The 14,535-nt window shown below is 50.3% G+C and overlaps 1 protein-coding gene across 2 annotated transcripts in view; it reads left to right on the top strand.

Annotated features, from left to right (window-relative positions):
* TRAM2 (translocation associated membrane protein 2) overlaps nt 1–14,535 on the top strand; it is an 80,820-nt gene that overhangs the window by 55,378 nt on the left and 10,907 nt on the right. For both annotated transcript variants that reach the window (XM_025890356.2, XM_025890358.2), the window contains 2 exons: nt 8,850–8,959; nt 9,463–9,579. In XM_025890356.2, the coding sequence (XP_025746141.1) occupies nt 8,850–8,959; nt 9,463–9,579 (227 nt within the window). The remainder of the gene's footprint in view (nt 1–8,849; nt 8,960–9,462; nt 9,580–14,535) is intronic.

Below are 14,535 nucleotides of genomic sequence, written 5' to 3'. Positions count from 1 at the left end.
GCCCTTCCTGGATGTCTCCTCTCACCTTCCAGTATTTCTTTATGCACACACAAATACGCATGTTTCTTTTCTCTTTCTCCTAGAACTGGTAGAATACTGTGTGTTCTGTACCTTGCTTTCCCCCCCCCCCGCCCCCAAATAAGTCATCGGTCCTGGATATCCTTCCATGGCGACATGTAGAGAGCCTTGTCATTTTCCTCACAAACCGAACTGAGATATAGCACGTGCTGTGAAGCACACTTTAAGGGCCCAGCTTGGTGAATTTGCACACAGGTGCACACCCCTGCACCTAGATCAAGATACCGCCTCCCAGCGTCCTCTGAGCCAGTACCCCTTCCCAAAGCGACCATTATTCTGCTGTCTAAATCTCCTGATTAGGTTCCCCTGTTTTTGATCTTGGTCTCTCATTTTTAAAAACCGCTCCATTGTTTATGTTGGAATCACCTGGAGATGTCATTGTGTGTGAAGGCCGGGGCCCTCCCAGGAGTGTCTGGGGTAGATTGCAGGAGCATTCATCTCCAAGCTCACGGCTGATGCTGGTGCTGCTGGTCTGCAGCCACACTCGGAGTAGCCCCAGTGCATTAGAACTAGGATCTGTGTAACCAGGCCCCAGTAGATGAAAACCACTTGGATTGCTGCCATTAGTTTATTGTTAAAAACAGTGCTGTGGTGCATAACCTTGTACACGTGTCATTTTGAACATGGCAGGTATCACCATAAGATAAATTCCCAGAAGTGGAGTTGCCACATCAAAGGGTGGATGCACTTGTAATCTCAATAGAAATTGCCAAATTGCCCTTCCGAAGAAGGGGTCCGTTTTGCATTCTCATCAGTGTGTGAAAGAGAGCCTAAGTATATTGTCAAGCTTTGGATTTTTGCCAATCTGATAGGTATGAAATGGTAGCTCACTGTAGTTTTAATTTGCATTTCTCTTCGGTGTAGGGTTGAGCGTCTTTTTAAATGCATAAGGGCCATCTCTTTGTGAATTGTTCATATCCTTGTGCATTTTTCTGTTGCAGTTTTGATCTTTTTATCCTCAAGTGGTGGGAGCTCTTTACATATTAGCGAGATTAGTCTTTCATTTATCATCTGAATTACGAATATTTTCCCCCAGGTGATCATTTGCCTCTTGATTTTGCTTGTGGTGATTTTTTTTTTTTCATATCTAAGGTCTTTTTAAATTTGTTTTAAGATTTTTGAGAGCGAGCGTGCCAGAGAGAGAGCACAAGCGGGGGGAGGGGCAGAGGGAGAAGCAGACTCCCTGCTGTGCAGGGACCTTGAGCCCAGGACTCTGGGATCATGACCTGAGCCGAAGGCAGACGCTTAACCGACTGAGCCACCCAGGCGCCCCTAAGTTCTTCTAGAACTTCAAAATAACGTGGAAACAGAGTTGGCCGTAAGCACAGAAACCTGCAGAAAGTGCATTTTGTCATATCCTGGATGTGCAGGTGTTATGAAAGGCACCAGGAACCAAGAGACGGCCGGATGGTGCAGTGATGCTCTCTGAACAGCCAGCTTTTCACACAAAGGTGCAAGGCTCGTTGGAAGATACCCAGACTCTAAGGATCTGAAAGGTGGCTAGGTTGACTCCAAGCAGTCACCAACCAGCTCAAGTCCTAGGAAGACGTGCGAGACCGCACAGGAGTACCCAGACGAGATGGGCGCACGTAAGGCAGAGGGGAGAAGCTGCTTACAGGTGACACCAAAGGAAACAGGAATGTATCTCCTAGTTACAGGAAGCAAAACAGGATGTCCATAAGAACGTTACTCCTGTCAAGGGACAGCTGCTGACAGAGGTGGTCAAAACAGCCAAGGCTCATATTGATGACTCTAGCTCTCTTTTTAAACCGTGATCAGAGATAAGCCAAGCAAATGCCACGTTTGATGGGAGAGGAATAATGCATCTACAGTTGGAAGATCAGTACTGAAGGTGCTTTCTTCCGAAGCTGGATTGATTCCTACGAAGGGCATATTGACACATTCTGGTGGGGTGCGTAGGAGGAAGGGTGTCAGGGGTCATGTAGGCTGGAGGCTCCATATTGGTGGCCCATGGTCAGAGTTGGCCTGCAGATTTATTTTCTTTGGCTAGTCTGGTGTTGGCCCATGAAGTGTTTTTTTTTTTTTTTTTATAATTTTGAATTAGTCCCCAATATTTTTAAATCAGATGATTTCATGTAAAAATTTTTCTCTTTGCTTCTGGAATATCAGGAATCTGGCCACACTGGGCTGCACCCCTCCCCTGGCCACAGTCTCTGAGGAGCACCTTCCCTACTCCTTCATCACCCCCGGGGGACATACGCTGTGTGGCTTCCCACAGTCACCCTCTAGCATCCCTGACATCGAGACTACCTGTCAGTTACTGTGTATTCCAGTTTTAACTGTCTTTTATTTTTAAAAAGATTTTATTTGACAGTACAAGTAGAGTGGCAGGCAGAGGGAGAGAAGCAGGCTCTCCGCTGAGCAGGGAGCCGGATGTGGGGCTTGATCCCAGGACCCTGAGATGATGACCTGAGCCGAAGGCAGACGCTTGATGACTGAGCCACCCAGGCACCCCTTTAACTGTCTTTTAGTAAGGTGGAAAAGGAAGTGGATATTTTTTTTTCTTGTACTGAGAACTTTTTTAAAATTTAAATTTTAGTGAACATACAGTGCAGTATTGGTTTCTGGAGTAAAAATCACTGATTCGACACATACAACACCCAGTGCTCATCATAACAAGTGCCCTCCTAAATACCCATCCCCCACCTAGCCCATCCCCCCACCCACCTCCCTCCATCAGCCCTCAGTTTGCTCTCTGTTGTTAAGGGTCTCTTATGGCTTGTTTCCCTCTCTCCTTTCTTCCCCTTCCCTATGTTCATCTGTTTTGTTTCTTAAATTCCACATAGGAGTGAGATCATCTGGTTTTTATCTTTCTCTGACTTCTTTCATTTAGCATAATGTACTGTAACTCCACCCATGTCGTTGGAAATGGCAAGAGTTCCTTCTTTTCGATGGCTGAGTAATATTCCACGGTGAGTGTGTGTATACCACGCCTTCTTTATAGGAAAGTGGCTATTTCTTGTCCCTCTCTCAAAGCAGGAAGGTGAACGATAGACCAAGAGGGCGCTCTGTTTACAGCTGTACTGTGGAAGGGGTGATGTCAGCTGTCTAAGGCAGCGGACCTCTGCTGAAAGGTGTGATCTTGCGAGACCTGGACTGCTTTGCTCGTTTGGGTTATCCACCTGGTACCTGTCGGCATTTTGCTGCGACTCGTGACCAGGGGGGCCTCTCTGGTCTAATAGCTCAGAGACATGCTTCAAGTTACTTTTCTGCAAAACTAGTATTGGTTACTGCAAACCATGGCCAGCCTCTTTGAGAGCTTGTACAAGACAGGGGCAGCCCTTCAAGAGGAGGGGCTGCAACTTGGGTAGTGAGGATTTTTATAAGAATTAGTAACCAAAAACCTAAAAATATATATATAATACACACACACACACACACACACACACACACACACACGAACATCAGTTTATTTATGGCCTCCTGGAAGATCACAAAGTTCCAGCCTCCGTGGCTCTGTGGGGAGCAGAAGGAGCCAAACCGTCAAACCAGTTTCCTTTCCTCCTTCGATCAAAACTGGGGAGATAGCGGATCAGGGGAAAGCACCAGAGATACTGTGTATGAATCAGAGCACAGCTTTTGAGTATTTATGGATGCTGCTACTTGTTACCAGAGTAGGAGGAGGACCTCAGGGGAATGGATCATCACCAGTAAGGATGCGGGACAAGGGGTGGGGGTGAGTGGGTCATGTTGGCCGTGAGGTGGTGTTTGGTGGCTGGGCTGGGGCACTGAAGCCCCTGGGAGCCCTGAGAAGGGCTTCTGTCCCTCACCTTTCTGAACCCCGTGCCCTCCACTGCTCTCCTTGCCCATCTCATGAGATCAAACAGAATAACACATGTCGCAGAATGCTGAAACCATGAAGGCAGGCTCCGGAGTGCCGATGAGGTTCCAGAAGGAACTTGAGAACCATTCCCCAGGGCCGCTCCATCACCCACATCTATCCGGTTGTGTCTTCTTGCCATGGCTCTGCCACCACGCCCTCCTGCCTTTTGTGCGTGCTTCTTTAGTTCTCCATGTGGCAGGAAGAGTAAGCTTTATAAATACGGGCCCGAAAGCCTCAGGAGCCTGCCAGTGCCTTTCAGACCTTGCCAGGACCTGTCAGGGGACCTGAAGGCCATGAGCTGGCCCTCCAACCTCATCCCTGCCCCGCCCACCCCATCTGCCTGGGGCCTCTGCCCTCGCAGTGCTCTCCCCCTGCATAGCTCAGCTGTGTCCCCTCCTTGAGCAAGCGATGCTTCTGCTCCCTGTTCCTTCCCCTTGAGCCTTTGGTCCACTTCAGAGTACTTCCCTAACACCTGGCCACTGGGGGTGGGTTTTTAATAGAGGATAAAATTTGCCATTGTCCCCATTTCTAAGTGTACAGTTCAGTAGTGTTAAATACACTGACACTGTTGGGCAGCCCATCTCCAGAACCCTGTTCTTGCAAAACCACAACTTTGTAGCTATTAACCAGCAACTCCCCTTTTCTCCCCAGCCCCCACTCCCCAGCATTCTGGTTTGTGTCTGTGAATCGAACTATATACACCTGCAGGTTCATCTGTGCTGTAGCCCACGACAGGATTTCCTTCCTTTTTAAGGCTGAGTAATATTCTGTTGTGGGTCTATATAATGCATTTTGTTTGTCCATTCATCTGTCAGTAGACACTTGAGTCATTTCTACCTTTGGCTATTGTGAAAAGTGTTGCTATGAACATGGGTACACAAATAGTACTTGGAGATCCGGCTTTCAGTTGTTTCGAGCATATACCCCGAAGTGGAATTGCAGGATCATACGGTAACTCTATTTTTAATTTTTTTTTAATGGAAATATAGTTGACCTACAATGTTGTATTAGTTTCAGGTGTACAACATAGTGATTGGACAATTCTGTACACAGCACTGGGCTCACCACCCTAGGTGTTGTCACCATACGACGTTATTACAGTGTTGTTGACTCTATTCCCTATGCTGTACTTTTCACCCCCCTGACTTAGTTTATAACTGGTAGGGTGTACCTCTTAATCCCCTTCACTTATTTCACCCATCCCCTACCCCCACCCTCGGGCAGACACCAGCTTGCTCTCTGTATATAGGAGTCTGGTTGTTTTTTTGTTTTTTACATGCCACCTATAAGTGAAACCATAAGGTATTTTTATTTCTCTGACTTCACTTAGCATAGTACCCATCGGGTCCATCCATACTGTCACAAATGGCAAGATCTCCTTTTTTTATGGCTGAGTACTATCCGATTACATCTTCTTTCTCCATTCCCATCTTCTCAGTGGACCCTCAGGGTGCTTCCATAATGTGGCTGTTATAAATACTGCTGCAGTAAACATAGGGGTGCAGATATCTTTCCAGATGACTGATTTCATTTGCTTTGGGTCAATACCCATAGTAGAATTGCTGGATTGTATGGTAGTTCTATTTCTATTTTTGGGGTGGGGGGAACCTCCATACTGTTTTCCACAGTGGTTGGACCAATTTACATTCCCACTACAGTGCACAAGGCTCTCTATTCTCCACGTTGTCACCAACACTTATTTCTTGTTTGATTCTAGCCATCTGACAGGTGTGATGTATTCTCCCGTTGTGGTTTTGATTTTGATGATGAGTGATGAGCATCTTTTCATGTGTCGGCCATCTGGATGTCTTCTGTGGAAACATGTTTATTCAGGTCCTCTGCCCATCTTTAATCAGATTGTGTGTGTTGACTTGTATAAATTCTTTATATATTTTGCATATTAACCCCTTATTGGATAAATCATTTGCAAATACCTTCTTCCATTCTGTAGGTTGCTTTTTTGTTTTGTTGATTATTTCCTTTGCAGAAGCTTTTTATTTTGGAGTAGGCCCAATAGTTTATTTTTGCTTTTGTTTCTCTTACCTCAGGGGACAGATCCAAAAAAAAGTTGCTAAGGCTGATGTCCAAGAGACTACTGCCTGTGTGTTTGTTTAGGAGTTTTTATGGCTTCAGATCTTATGTTTAGGTCTTTCATCCATTTTGAATTTACTATTTTTAATATTTTAGGAACTACCATACTGCTTTCCATAGTGACTATCCCATTTTACGGTCCCACAATCTGTGTACAAAAGCTCCAGTTTATCTACGTCCTCACCAACACTTGTTATTTCCTGTCTTTTGGTGGTTTTTTTAAAAAAAATGGTAGACATTCTAATGGATGGGAGGTTGTATCATCGTTTTGATTTGCATTTCCCTAATGATAGTGATGGTGGGCACTTTGTCATATACCTGTTGGCCATTCGTATATCTTTTTTTTTTTTTGATAAATGTCTATTCAGGTCCTTTGCCCATTTTTTAATCTGGTGGTTTGTGTGGGTTTTTTTTGTTTGTTTTTTTTTTGTTTGTTGTTGCTGCTGCTGTATTGTAGTTTTAGCCTCCGGTTTTTTAGTGTGAGGATTTGGTGTGCACTCACTCTGCTTCAGGAAGGCAGGGCCGGGCCCACCTTGTTCATGGTCTTCTCCTGGTGCCCCGAATGGAGCCCGTGCATGTGGGCTATTTGTTGATGGAAAAACATGCGTGTCGCTCTCAACGGCGAAGGGATGAAAGACTGTATTAAGTCATGCACTCATTCTTGTTTCAAGAGGGATCGAAAGCAAGGGTCGCATCTCTTTGGAACCATGGTATTTGGGGGGTGAAGAGCGGCAGGTGGCCCTGAAGAGGCTTTAAAGAAGATAATCCAAAGTTGACCGGTGTTGTCTCACTACTCTGGGGCCGTGCTTGTTTGGTTGAGTATAAATCCCATTTTGCCTGGTAATGCTGGTCTCGACAAAACTTTGCATGTGTTTGTTTTATGGTTTCAAACTATGCCCCCGTCGAGTGTGTGTGCTTTGGTCCTCCCTTCTGAAGGAGGTGGGGCAAGTATCCTCTCACCTCTAGTGCCTTCTCCAGCCCCCATGCCTGCCTCTTCCCCATGCACCGCCCCCCGCCCCCCCGCCCCCAGCCCTCAGCCCCTGGGTGGGCCCGGTGCCGCGTGCTGCCCCTTCTCACCGATGGCCATCCTCCTGCTTTACTGCAGGCCCCTGTGGTTCCTGACGTGGATCACGGCGGCAGATCCTGACTGGTGTTTTCACCTCCAGGCACGCCGTCATTCACCGTTGCCAGAGTCCACTTCCCCGAACCCGTATTTCATCATTTGCCTGTTGAATCTGAATTCTCCGGTGTGTCCGTGTTGCCCTCAGGATCAAGTCCACCCCCTTTCACGGGGCACCCAGGGCATTCACCGTGACCTCCCCCGCCACCCCGGCCTCATCCCCTGCATCCTCTGCCTCGATGCTTCTACCCCCTGACCACCCACGCCTACCCCCGGGGCTCCGACGTCGTCCTCTCCTAACCCCCTGACCTGCTCCCCGCCACACCACCCCAGCCGGCGTTGGGCCCTGGCCTGCCGCGGCTCGCTGGGGCGCTCTGTGTGCCTCTTGGCCCCGTGTGCCTGTCCGTGGGGTCAGTGTCCGTTTGCTTGTCCGTCTCCTCACCGGTCTGTGTGCTCCGAAGCTGGGCCAGTGTCTCCCATCTCCACACTTCGGCAGTTAGCCCAGGGCCCTTCATGGGCAGGTCCTCGTGGAAAGGTGGCAGCAGAGGAAACAGGCAAGTCTGTCCGACCTCGGGGCTCCCAGGCTTGCTGCCCTCCCACCCCTCGGCACTGTGGACTGTCCGTTCTCCCAAGTCCAGGGTGGCAGAGGGCGGGGTGGGGCTCTGCTCCGTTCTGTGGCCACCCCGAACCTCCCCGACCCCTGTCTACCTTCTGGTAAATGCATCCCGGCAGAGAGCGATGACTCATAGGTGTGTGACTCAGCGTGCATGCGGCACAGCTGGAACGACAGCCGTGTGTCTGCTGGGCCGAGGCCAGGGGCGCTTTGCAGAGCAGCAGAGATCCAGGCCTGGGTTCACGAGCCCTGGTACCCCTAGCCTGCTAACTGGAATGAAGGTAGAAACCCTCCTCTGTCCATGGAACACGAGGCTGCCACTGCAGAGCTTTACAAGACTTGTATGTCTGGGATTCTTGTCTAATTTATTGCCGTTAAATGATACTTCAGCCAGCTACCGTTTATTGCATGCTCGCCATGGGTGTAGACACTGTGATCAGCATCTTGCATACAAATTATTTCACTTAATGTTCACACTAGCCCAACAACAAAAATAGTCACAAATACATCTGTAGCCCTTACGCTGTGCTAGGTAGAGTTCTGAGCCCTTGCATTGAAGTCCTCTGATTCTCAGGGAAACCCTACGATACGGGAACTGCTTTTACCCTCATTTTACAGATAAGGAAATTGAGGCACAGACAGGTGTCCCAACATCACATAGGAAATGACAGAGCTGTGATACAGACTCAGGCTTCTGAGTCCACACTTCTAACCCCCACTGCGTGCTTCTCTAATGAAGGCTGCAGTCCCATCTTACAGGGAAGGAAATTGCGGCTCACAGAGGTTGGTTACTTCTGCCTGGTCACACAGCCAGGGTGAGCTGGAGAGTGCTTGTCTCCCACCCTGCCTCCTAACCACCATGCTCTCCTGCCCAGAGGTAGGGGAGGTAGTCATCATGGCAATGTACTTGGGTCTCCTTAACCCTCCCTGTCGGCACTTCCCAAGGGCCACGGCCAGAGGTTGGGTAGGATTCTGGGGAAGAAACTGTCTTCTGCATCTAGGGGTACAGCACGGCACATTCTGCTTCAGAGGTCTCCAGTTTGGGGGTCCCACAGCACTTCCTCAGCCCGGGGATGCCGATGTGGCTCTTCTTGCCTCCCTAGATAGTGAGACCGTTCACTACCACTATGGGCCCAAGGACCTGGTCACCATCTTGTTCTACGTCTTCATCACCATCATCCTGCATGCTGTGGTTCAGGAGTACATTTTAGACGTGAGTGACGTGTGTGGGTCCTGACATCATCAGAAGCTGGGGAGATGCCACGGGTGGTGGGGCCTCACCCCAGAGGAGACTGCAGCTCTGGGCCCCTTTGCCTCCTAATTTGTGTGCCCTGATTGGTCCTATTGATTGGACATCCCTTGCCACACACCGTGGTTTCTGTCCCCGCTCACAGCTTTCTTAGTGTGGGGGACGACAGCACTTAATGATGTGAGGGCGTCACACACCTGAAATGGCAGGGCAGCATCCTTATGGGTCTGTCCTATAGCCTGATCGGGGGATGTTTTCTCTACATCTAGGCTGAAGACCTCCATCTTGCCACTTCCTCAAAATGCTTGCCTTGAACTGAGTGCTCTGTGCACACAGCAGGCTTACACGGACTAGCCCGGGTCATGGCCACCTGCTGCCCTTTCATGGGTGGGAAATGGGAGTTCGAAGCCCACCCGTTACCCATCCACCTGCATATATTAACATGTAGGATTCTCTGTATTCCTTAGAAAATCAGCAAACGGCTTCACCTCTCCAAGGTCAAACACAGCAAGTTCAACGAATCTGGGCAGCTGGTCATCTTTCATCTCAGCTCGGTGGTATGGTGCTTCTACGTGGTGGTGACGGTGAGTGGCCCTGGGGACTGGGGCCTGGGCTGCTGGTGGCGCGTCTCTTCTCGGATTGCTAATAAAATAACTGCGGGGCTGAGCTGGGAAGGAACAGAAGCGGGAGCGGTTTGTAAAAACTTTGAGCAGTCTCTTGGAACTGAAGCTATTTTTGCATCCTCATGGTATGAGAGGGGCCAAGTGGTATAGCTGCTCTTTTATAGCTGAAGAGAGCCCTCTCGTCCAAAAATAAGCCCGAGTTCTCGTTACGATGGGTTGGTACGAGAACGATACCGTGCATCTCCATAGCACTGCTCATTTGACTGGGTCCTCCTACCAATGCTATCCAGTGAGAGGAGTCTTATTCTGGTTCCCATGTTAATGGTTTGAAGACCTCCAAGATTGAATTTTGCAGTGTCCCCATGGTCACGTGGTTCAGAAGCGGCAAGGACCAGACTTGGACTTAGGAGTCTGGTTCCAGGTCCAGGACACTTTCTGTTTTCCCATATTGGCCTCCTGCAAACAAGGCCAGCCTCCCCCCAGTCCGCACATCAAATCCTGTGCAAATCCATGCCCTTCCCACAAGTGCCTGGAGGACCAGACAACTTATCTACCTCTCCTTTCTACACAAAAGGACTCTTCTTTCAAGCAGCCGTCGATACGGTAGAATTCCTTTGTAGCAGGGAATGTGGACAGCCCTTTGGGGTTCACTGTAGCAAGACCCGGCCTGTGGTGCATGACCGTGGTTAATTAGCAGCCCCCTGCCCCCACTTGGAGCACCTCCCGTCTGGAACTTGGTCTCTTTCCCAAGAGCTAGAATTGTCCTGTGAGAAATGCAGGCCCGGGCTTGGAAAATTCAGCAACCCTGTGATCTTTTAGAAGTTCCCTTCCCTGTCTTCCACTGACCTCTCACCCGCTTCCTCTTCCTTCAGTGACCGCGATGAGCTTTCATATCCTAAGGAACTCTGCTTCCAGAGCCGAACGCTGAATTCCTATTCTGAAAGCGGGAGTCAGCATGTCCTTTCGTATTTTGCTTCTGTTTCTACTATCTAATCATGGAACAGTCTTCCTAGCCAGAACATTAGGAGTTTTAAATGCCAGGACCACAGGCTTCTGTCCCCCTCAAGAGGGACTGCCCTGTTACACTGTCCCCGGGGGAAGACCTGCAGTGTGGCCTGTGTGAGGAGCACCCCCTGCTGTTGTGCAGTGCACGTCCTGGCCCCCCAGGTCTGGGTAACGCTGGATGCCAGAGCTCTTCTGCCAACCGCTCAGTGTTTGGTTCCTGCAGCCTGCGGAGTCCCCTCGGCTGCTTTGAGGCAGAACGGTCTCAGGGTCTTTCAGAAGAAGCATTGCCTCATCTCTGGATCACTTTTACCCAAGTCAAGTGCTGCCTCACCCCCAGACATTCCACCCGAGCTGTGACACATTTAGACAGATTCTGGAGGCCAAAAGCCATGTTACTAACACCCCTTCCAGAATGTTAAATGCTCAGCAGTTCTGTCTTTGCTTCTCTCAGGCCTGCAAGGGCTTGAAAATGATGATGGCTCCTTAGTCTGGGAGCAGGCAGTACTTTACGTGGGGGAGCTCACAACAGGCTTTTATTATGGGGACAGCCAGGTGCCCCACTCAACATCTTCTGTAGGAAGTGGAGACCCGGGGGACCCTGGAAAGCTCTAGTGACCCCAACTCCTAGTAGCACCATGCAGCCCCTGGCCCTCAGCTGCTCCATCTGCACCGTCCTGTGGGGAATGAAGGTGATTGAAGAAGAGGAGAGAGGGTAGTTTTGTAAAAGGAGTGGAAAGTAGCTAGTGTTTTTTAAATGCTATTTTTCTGTGAGGATGAGATATTTTTTGGTCTTCTTTCTTTCCCCGCCCACATTCAGCTCATCAGCAGGGTCCGCCCCCCGCCCCACTGCAGAGCGTGTCGAGGTGTGGTCCCCGCTTTCTGCCTTGGGCCTGTGGTCCGCAGGGGAGATTTGGGGACCCTGGCAGTACGCTGCTGGCATCGGTGGCCGGAGGCCAGGGATGCCACCGAATGTCCTGCCATGCACAGGCCCGCCGCCACGACCGAGGCTTGTCCGGCCCCAGGTGTCAGGAGTGCCGAGGCTGGGGAATCCCGCTGTGCAGTCCAAGCCGCCATCCTCTCTCACCTGGACCACTGACTGTCCTCCCAGAAGGAGGCTGTTTTCACTCCGGTGGCCTGCCACCCAGATCCACTTTCTGCTTAGCCAGATAGGGCTTTTTGGAACATAAGTCCTGCACCCTTGTGTCAAAGCTGCCGTCCCACTTGCAGTGAAGGCGTTTTCTTCCTCACTCCTGTGATCTGGGTCCCCCCTCTTCTCACGGCTGCTCTTCCGCTCCTGGCCCTCGGGCTCTGCAGGGGTGGTTCCTCCGCCCAGATGCTCCATCCCCTGAATCCGTGGCTGGCTCCTCCTTCCCATCGAAGTCTCCACCTCAGAGTCTCCTCCTCAGGACCCCCTGCCCCACAGCATGTACTGTGTACCCTCCACCCGGTGCTGTGGGGTTTTTCTCGTTCACCTGTGTGTGCTCTGCTGTCCGTCGGTCTGTCCCACTAGCCCCTGAGCTGCTCGTGAACAGCCCGTGCCCACCACCGTGTCTTGCGTGCAGAGCCTGGCAGGTACTGCGCGCTCACGAAGTTGTGCTTGTGAGAATGAGGGACTAAGCTACAGGCCCGTCTTCTTGCTCTGGCCCCCAGCAGTTTTTAAAATCATGAGTCTCTTGTGTTTATAAACTCATAGGTCTATTAAAAAGTGAGCAAGACGCAAAAGTTTTTTAGAAAACATTCCTCAGATCCCTCCCCCTAAAATAACTGGGTTTTGGGGGGTGCTTGATCCAGACATTTCTCTCTGCATTTATACAAGCAGAGTGAGGACAGCATGGCTGGACCAACCAGTAATGCGGGAGGTCAACCTCCTTACTTATCCTCGACCTTTGAACTACTGACTATTGGTTGTTAGAAGACAAGACAAGACAGCCATGCTCTACTGGGGGGAGCAGGGTGGGCAGGCGTCTGGTCTCCCCTGCCCAACTTCCTTGGGAGGTCTTCGTTCATATCTAAAACCTGAAGTCTGATGCTTTGTGAGAGCCTGCTAGAGGGAAGGCCCCTCACTCTGGACCGATTTCTATTAAGAGCTTGGCCACTTAGAGCAGAACTCGAGTATGTGATTGTTCCTAAAGGATGAACGATGTTGGTATGTCTGAGTCTAGGTAGCAACCGGCTGTGTTATGACTGGGTTCTGCCGTTTCTGTGGTTCTGTTGGTCTGTTCACCGACAGGAAGGCTGTGGGGGCAAAGGGAGAGATCGTTCCAGTTTGCCCGGGCCTCCCTTAGCTCCTAGGTTAAGGAGAGAACAAAGGACTTCAGGAGTTCCCCCAGCACCTCTGCCAGTGCCTGTCGGGGACCAGGATTGGGGCAGGGCTGCCACACGCTCGGCCCCCTGGGATCTCAGGTCCTTGGCTTCTGGCCCCCAGAGGGCACCCCGGCCCTGGGCCGCCCTCGGGCAGCTGCCTGGCCTGAGGTCTGGAAAAGGCTGTTCTCAGAGCAGTGAGTCATTTTCCTGACTCCCCCGCCCTCCTCCCTGCACTCCTTCCCTGCGCTCCCTGAGGACCAGACATTCACAAGCAGGCAGCATTTTTCTGGGGGATTGTTGGCTTCAAACTTCTGACCTCCTTGTCTCCTAAGAAAAGGGGCCAAGCCGAGGAGGGTTCCTGTTTATTTTTTAAAGATTTTATTTGTTAGCGAGCACGAGAGGGGGGAGGGTCAGAGGGAGAAGCAGACTCCCCGCTGAGCAGGGAGCCCGATGCGGGACTCGATCCCGGCACTCCAGGGTCATGACCCGAGCCGAAGGCAGTCACCCAACCAACTGAGCCACCCAGGCGCCCGAGGGTTCCTGTTTAAAATCACAAGGTCATCGGGGCTTTAGGTTCTCTCAGTGTGGTTTCTCTTGGCCAGTCTCTCTTCGGGCAGAAATGTCCCTCCCACCTCAGTCCCAGATGGACCATTTTCTTCCTTAAGTACATTGCTGCTTCCTTGGGATGTTCTCACTGGAGATTTCCCTGGAATGACGGGGTCATACTGTCCTAACCTTCTCTGAGGGGCTAATAAGAGCCTCGCTCTTCCCTCAGAAGAGAGAAAGTGCCTAACGCATTCATCATTGATTCATTCATTCAACAAGTTTTTATCGGATTCTTGTAATGTCAGCCGACTCTTGCTCACAGAGGAGTGTTTCCTCTTGTGTTTTGTAACTTTGGATTACAGACTCTTTAGCACGGTTTTAGGTGTGAGAATCCTGTACATCCTTGGATGAGAGTATGCCCCAGTCCCCAGTGGTATCACTGGCCCAACAGTATTAATACTACTAACTTCTAAGCTTTGTAGTTCTTGGACCATATGAGGGGTGTAAGTTTGAACTCCAAACCCATGTGAAAGTGAACCTGAGGTTACAGATTTTCAAGGGATAATATATTTTGCTTTTCATCCTGAGCCCAGGATGAGCAGAAAGCTTCTTTAATCCCTCTTTATTGGTTGTCAGACTGTAGTCTACCCTTTCTCTAGTCTAACCCAAACTAGTGCAGACTCTAGTCTAACCGTCTTTTGTAGCTCTTCAGGGGTCCTGATTTTACACAAGGGTCTTGGATTCCACCTCTGGAGGCCCTGTCTTCTGTTCTCACGTGGGCACAAACACCCCGGCCCCAAGACTAGTGCCCTCTGAGCTGCCCCAGCCTCCCCTCACTGCTCTGGCTTTTAGCCTCCTGTCCCTTGGAGATCCCTTTCTGGGAAGACCCTTTGCATTTAAGAGCATTGTTAGATGTCATCCAGCATTTCTAGACGTTTCATGATGGGAGAGTTTTCAGGTTACTTCCCTTACTCTAGGCCCTGGGCTAGGTGCTGGAGGTATAAAGGAGGGCATGATAGGACCCTGGTGGGAAGGAACTTGTGGAGTAATGGAGACCTCTCA

This window comes from Callorhinus ursinus, unplaced genomic scaffold (assembly GCF_003265705.2).
Source record: "Callorhinus ursinus isolate GAN/ISIS: 27379988/994484 unplaced genomic scaffold, GSC_fseal_2.0 scaffold22, whole genome shotgun sequence".
NCBI lineage: Eukaryota > Metazoa > Chordata > Mammalia > Carnivora > Otariidae > Callorhinus > Callorhinus ursinus.
This window is presented reverse-complemented; position numbering and strand designations above follow the sequence as displayed.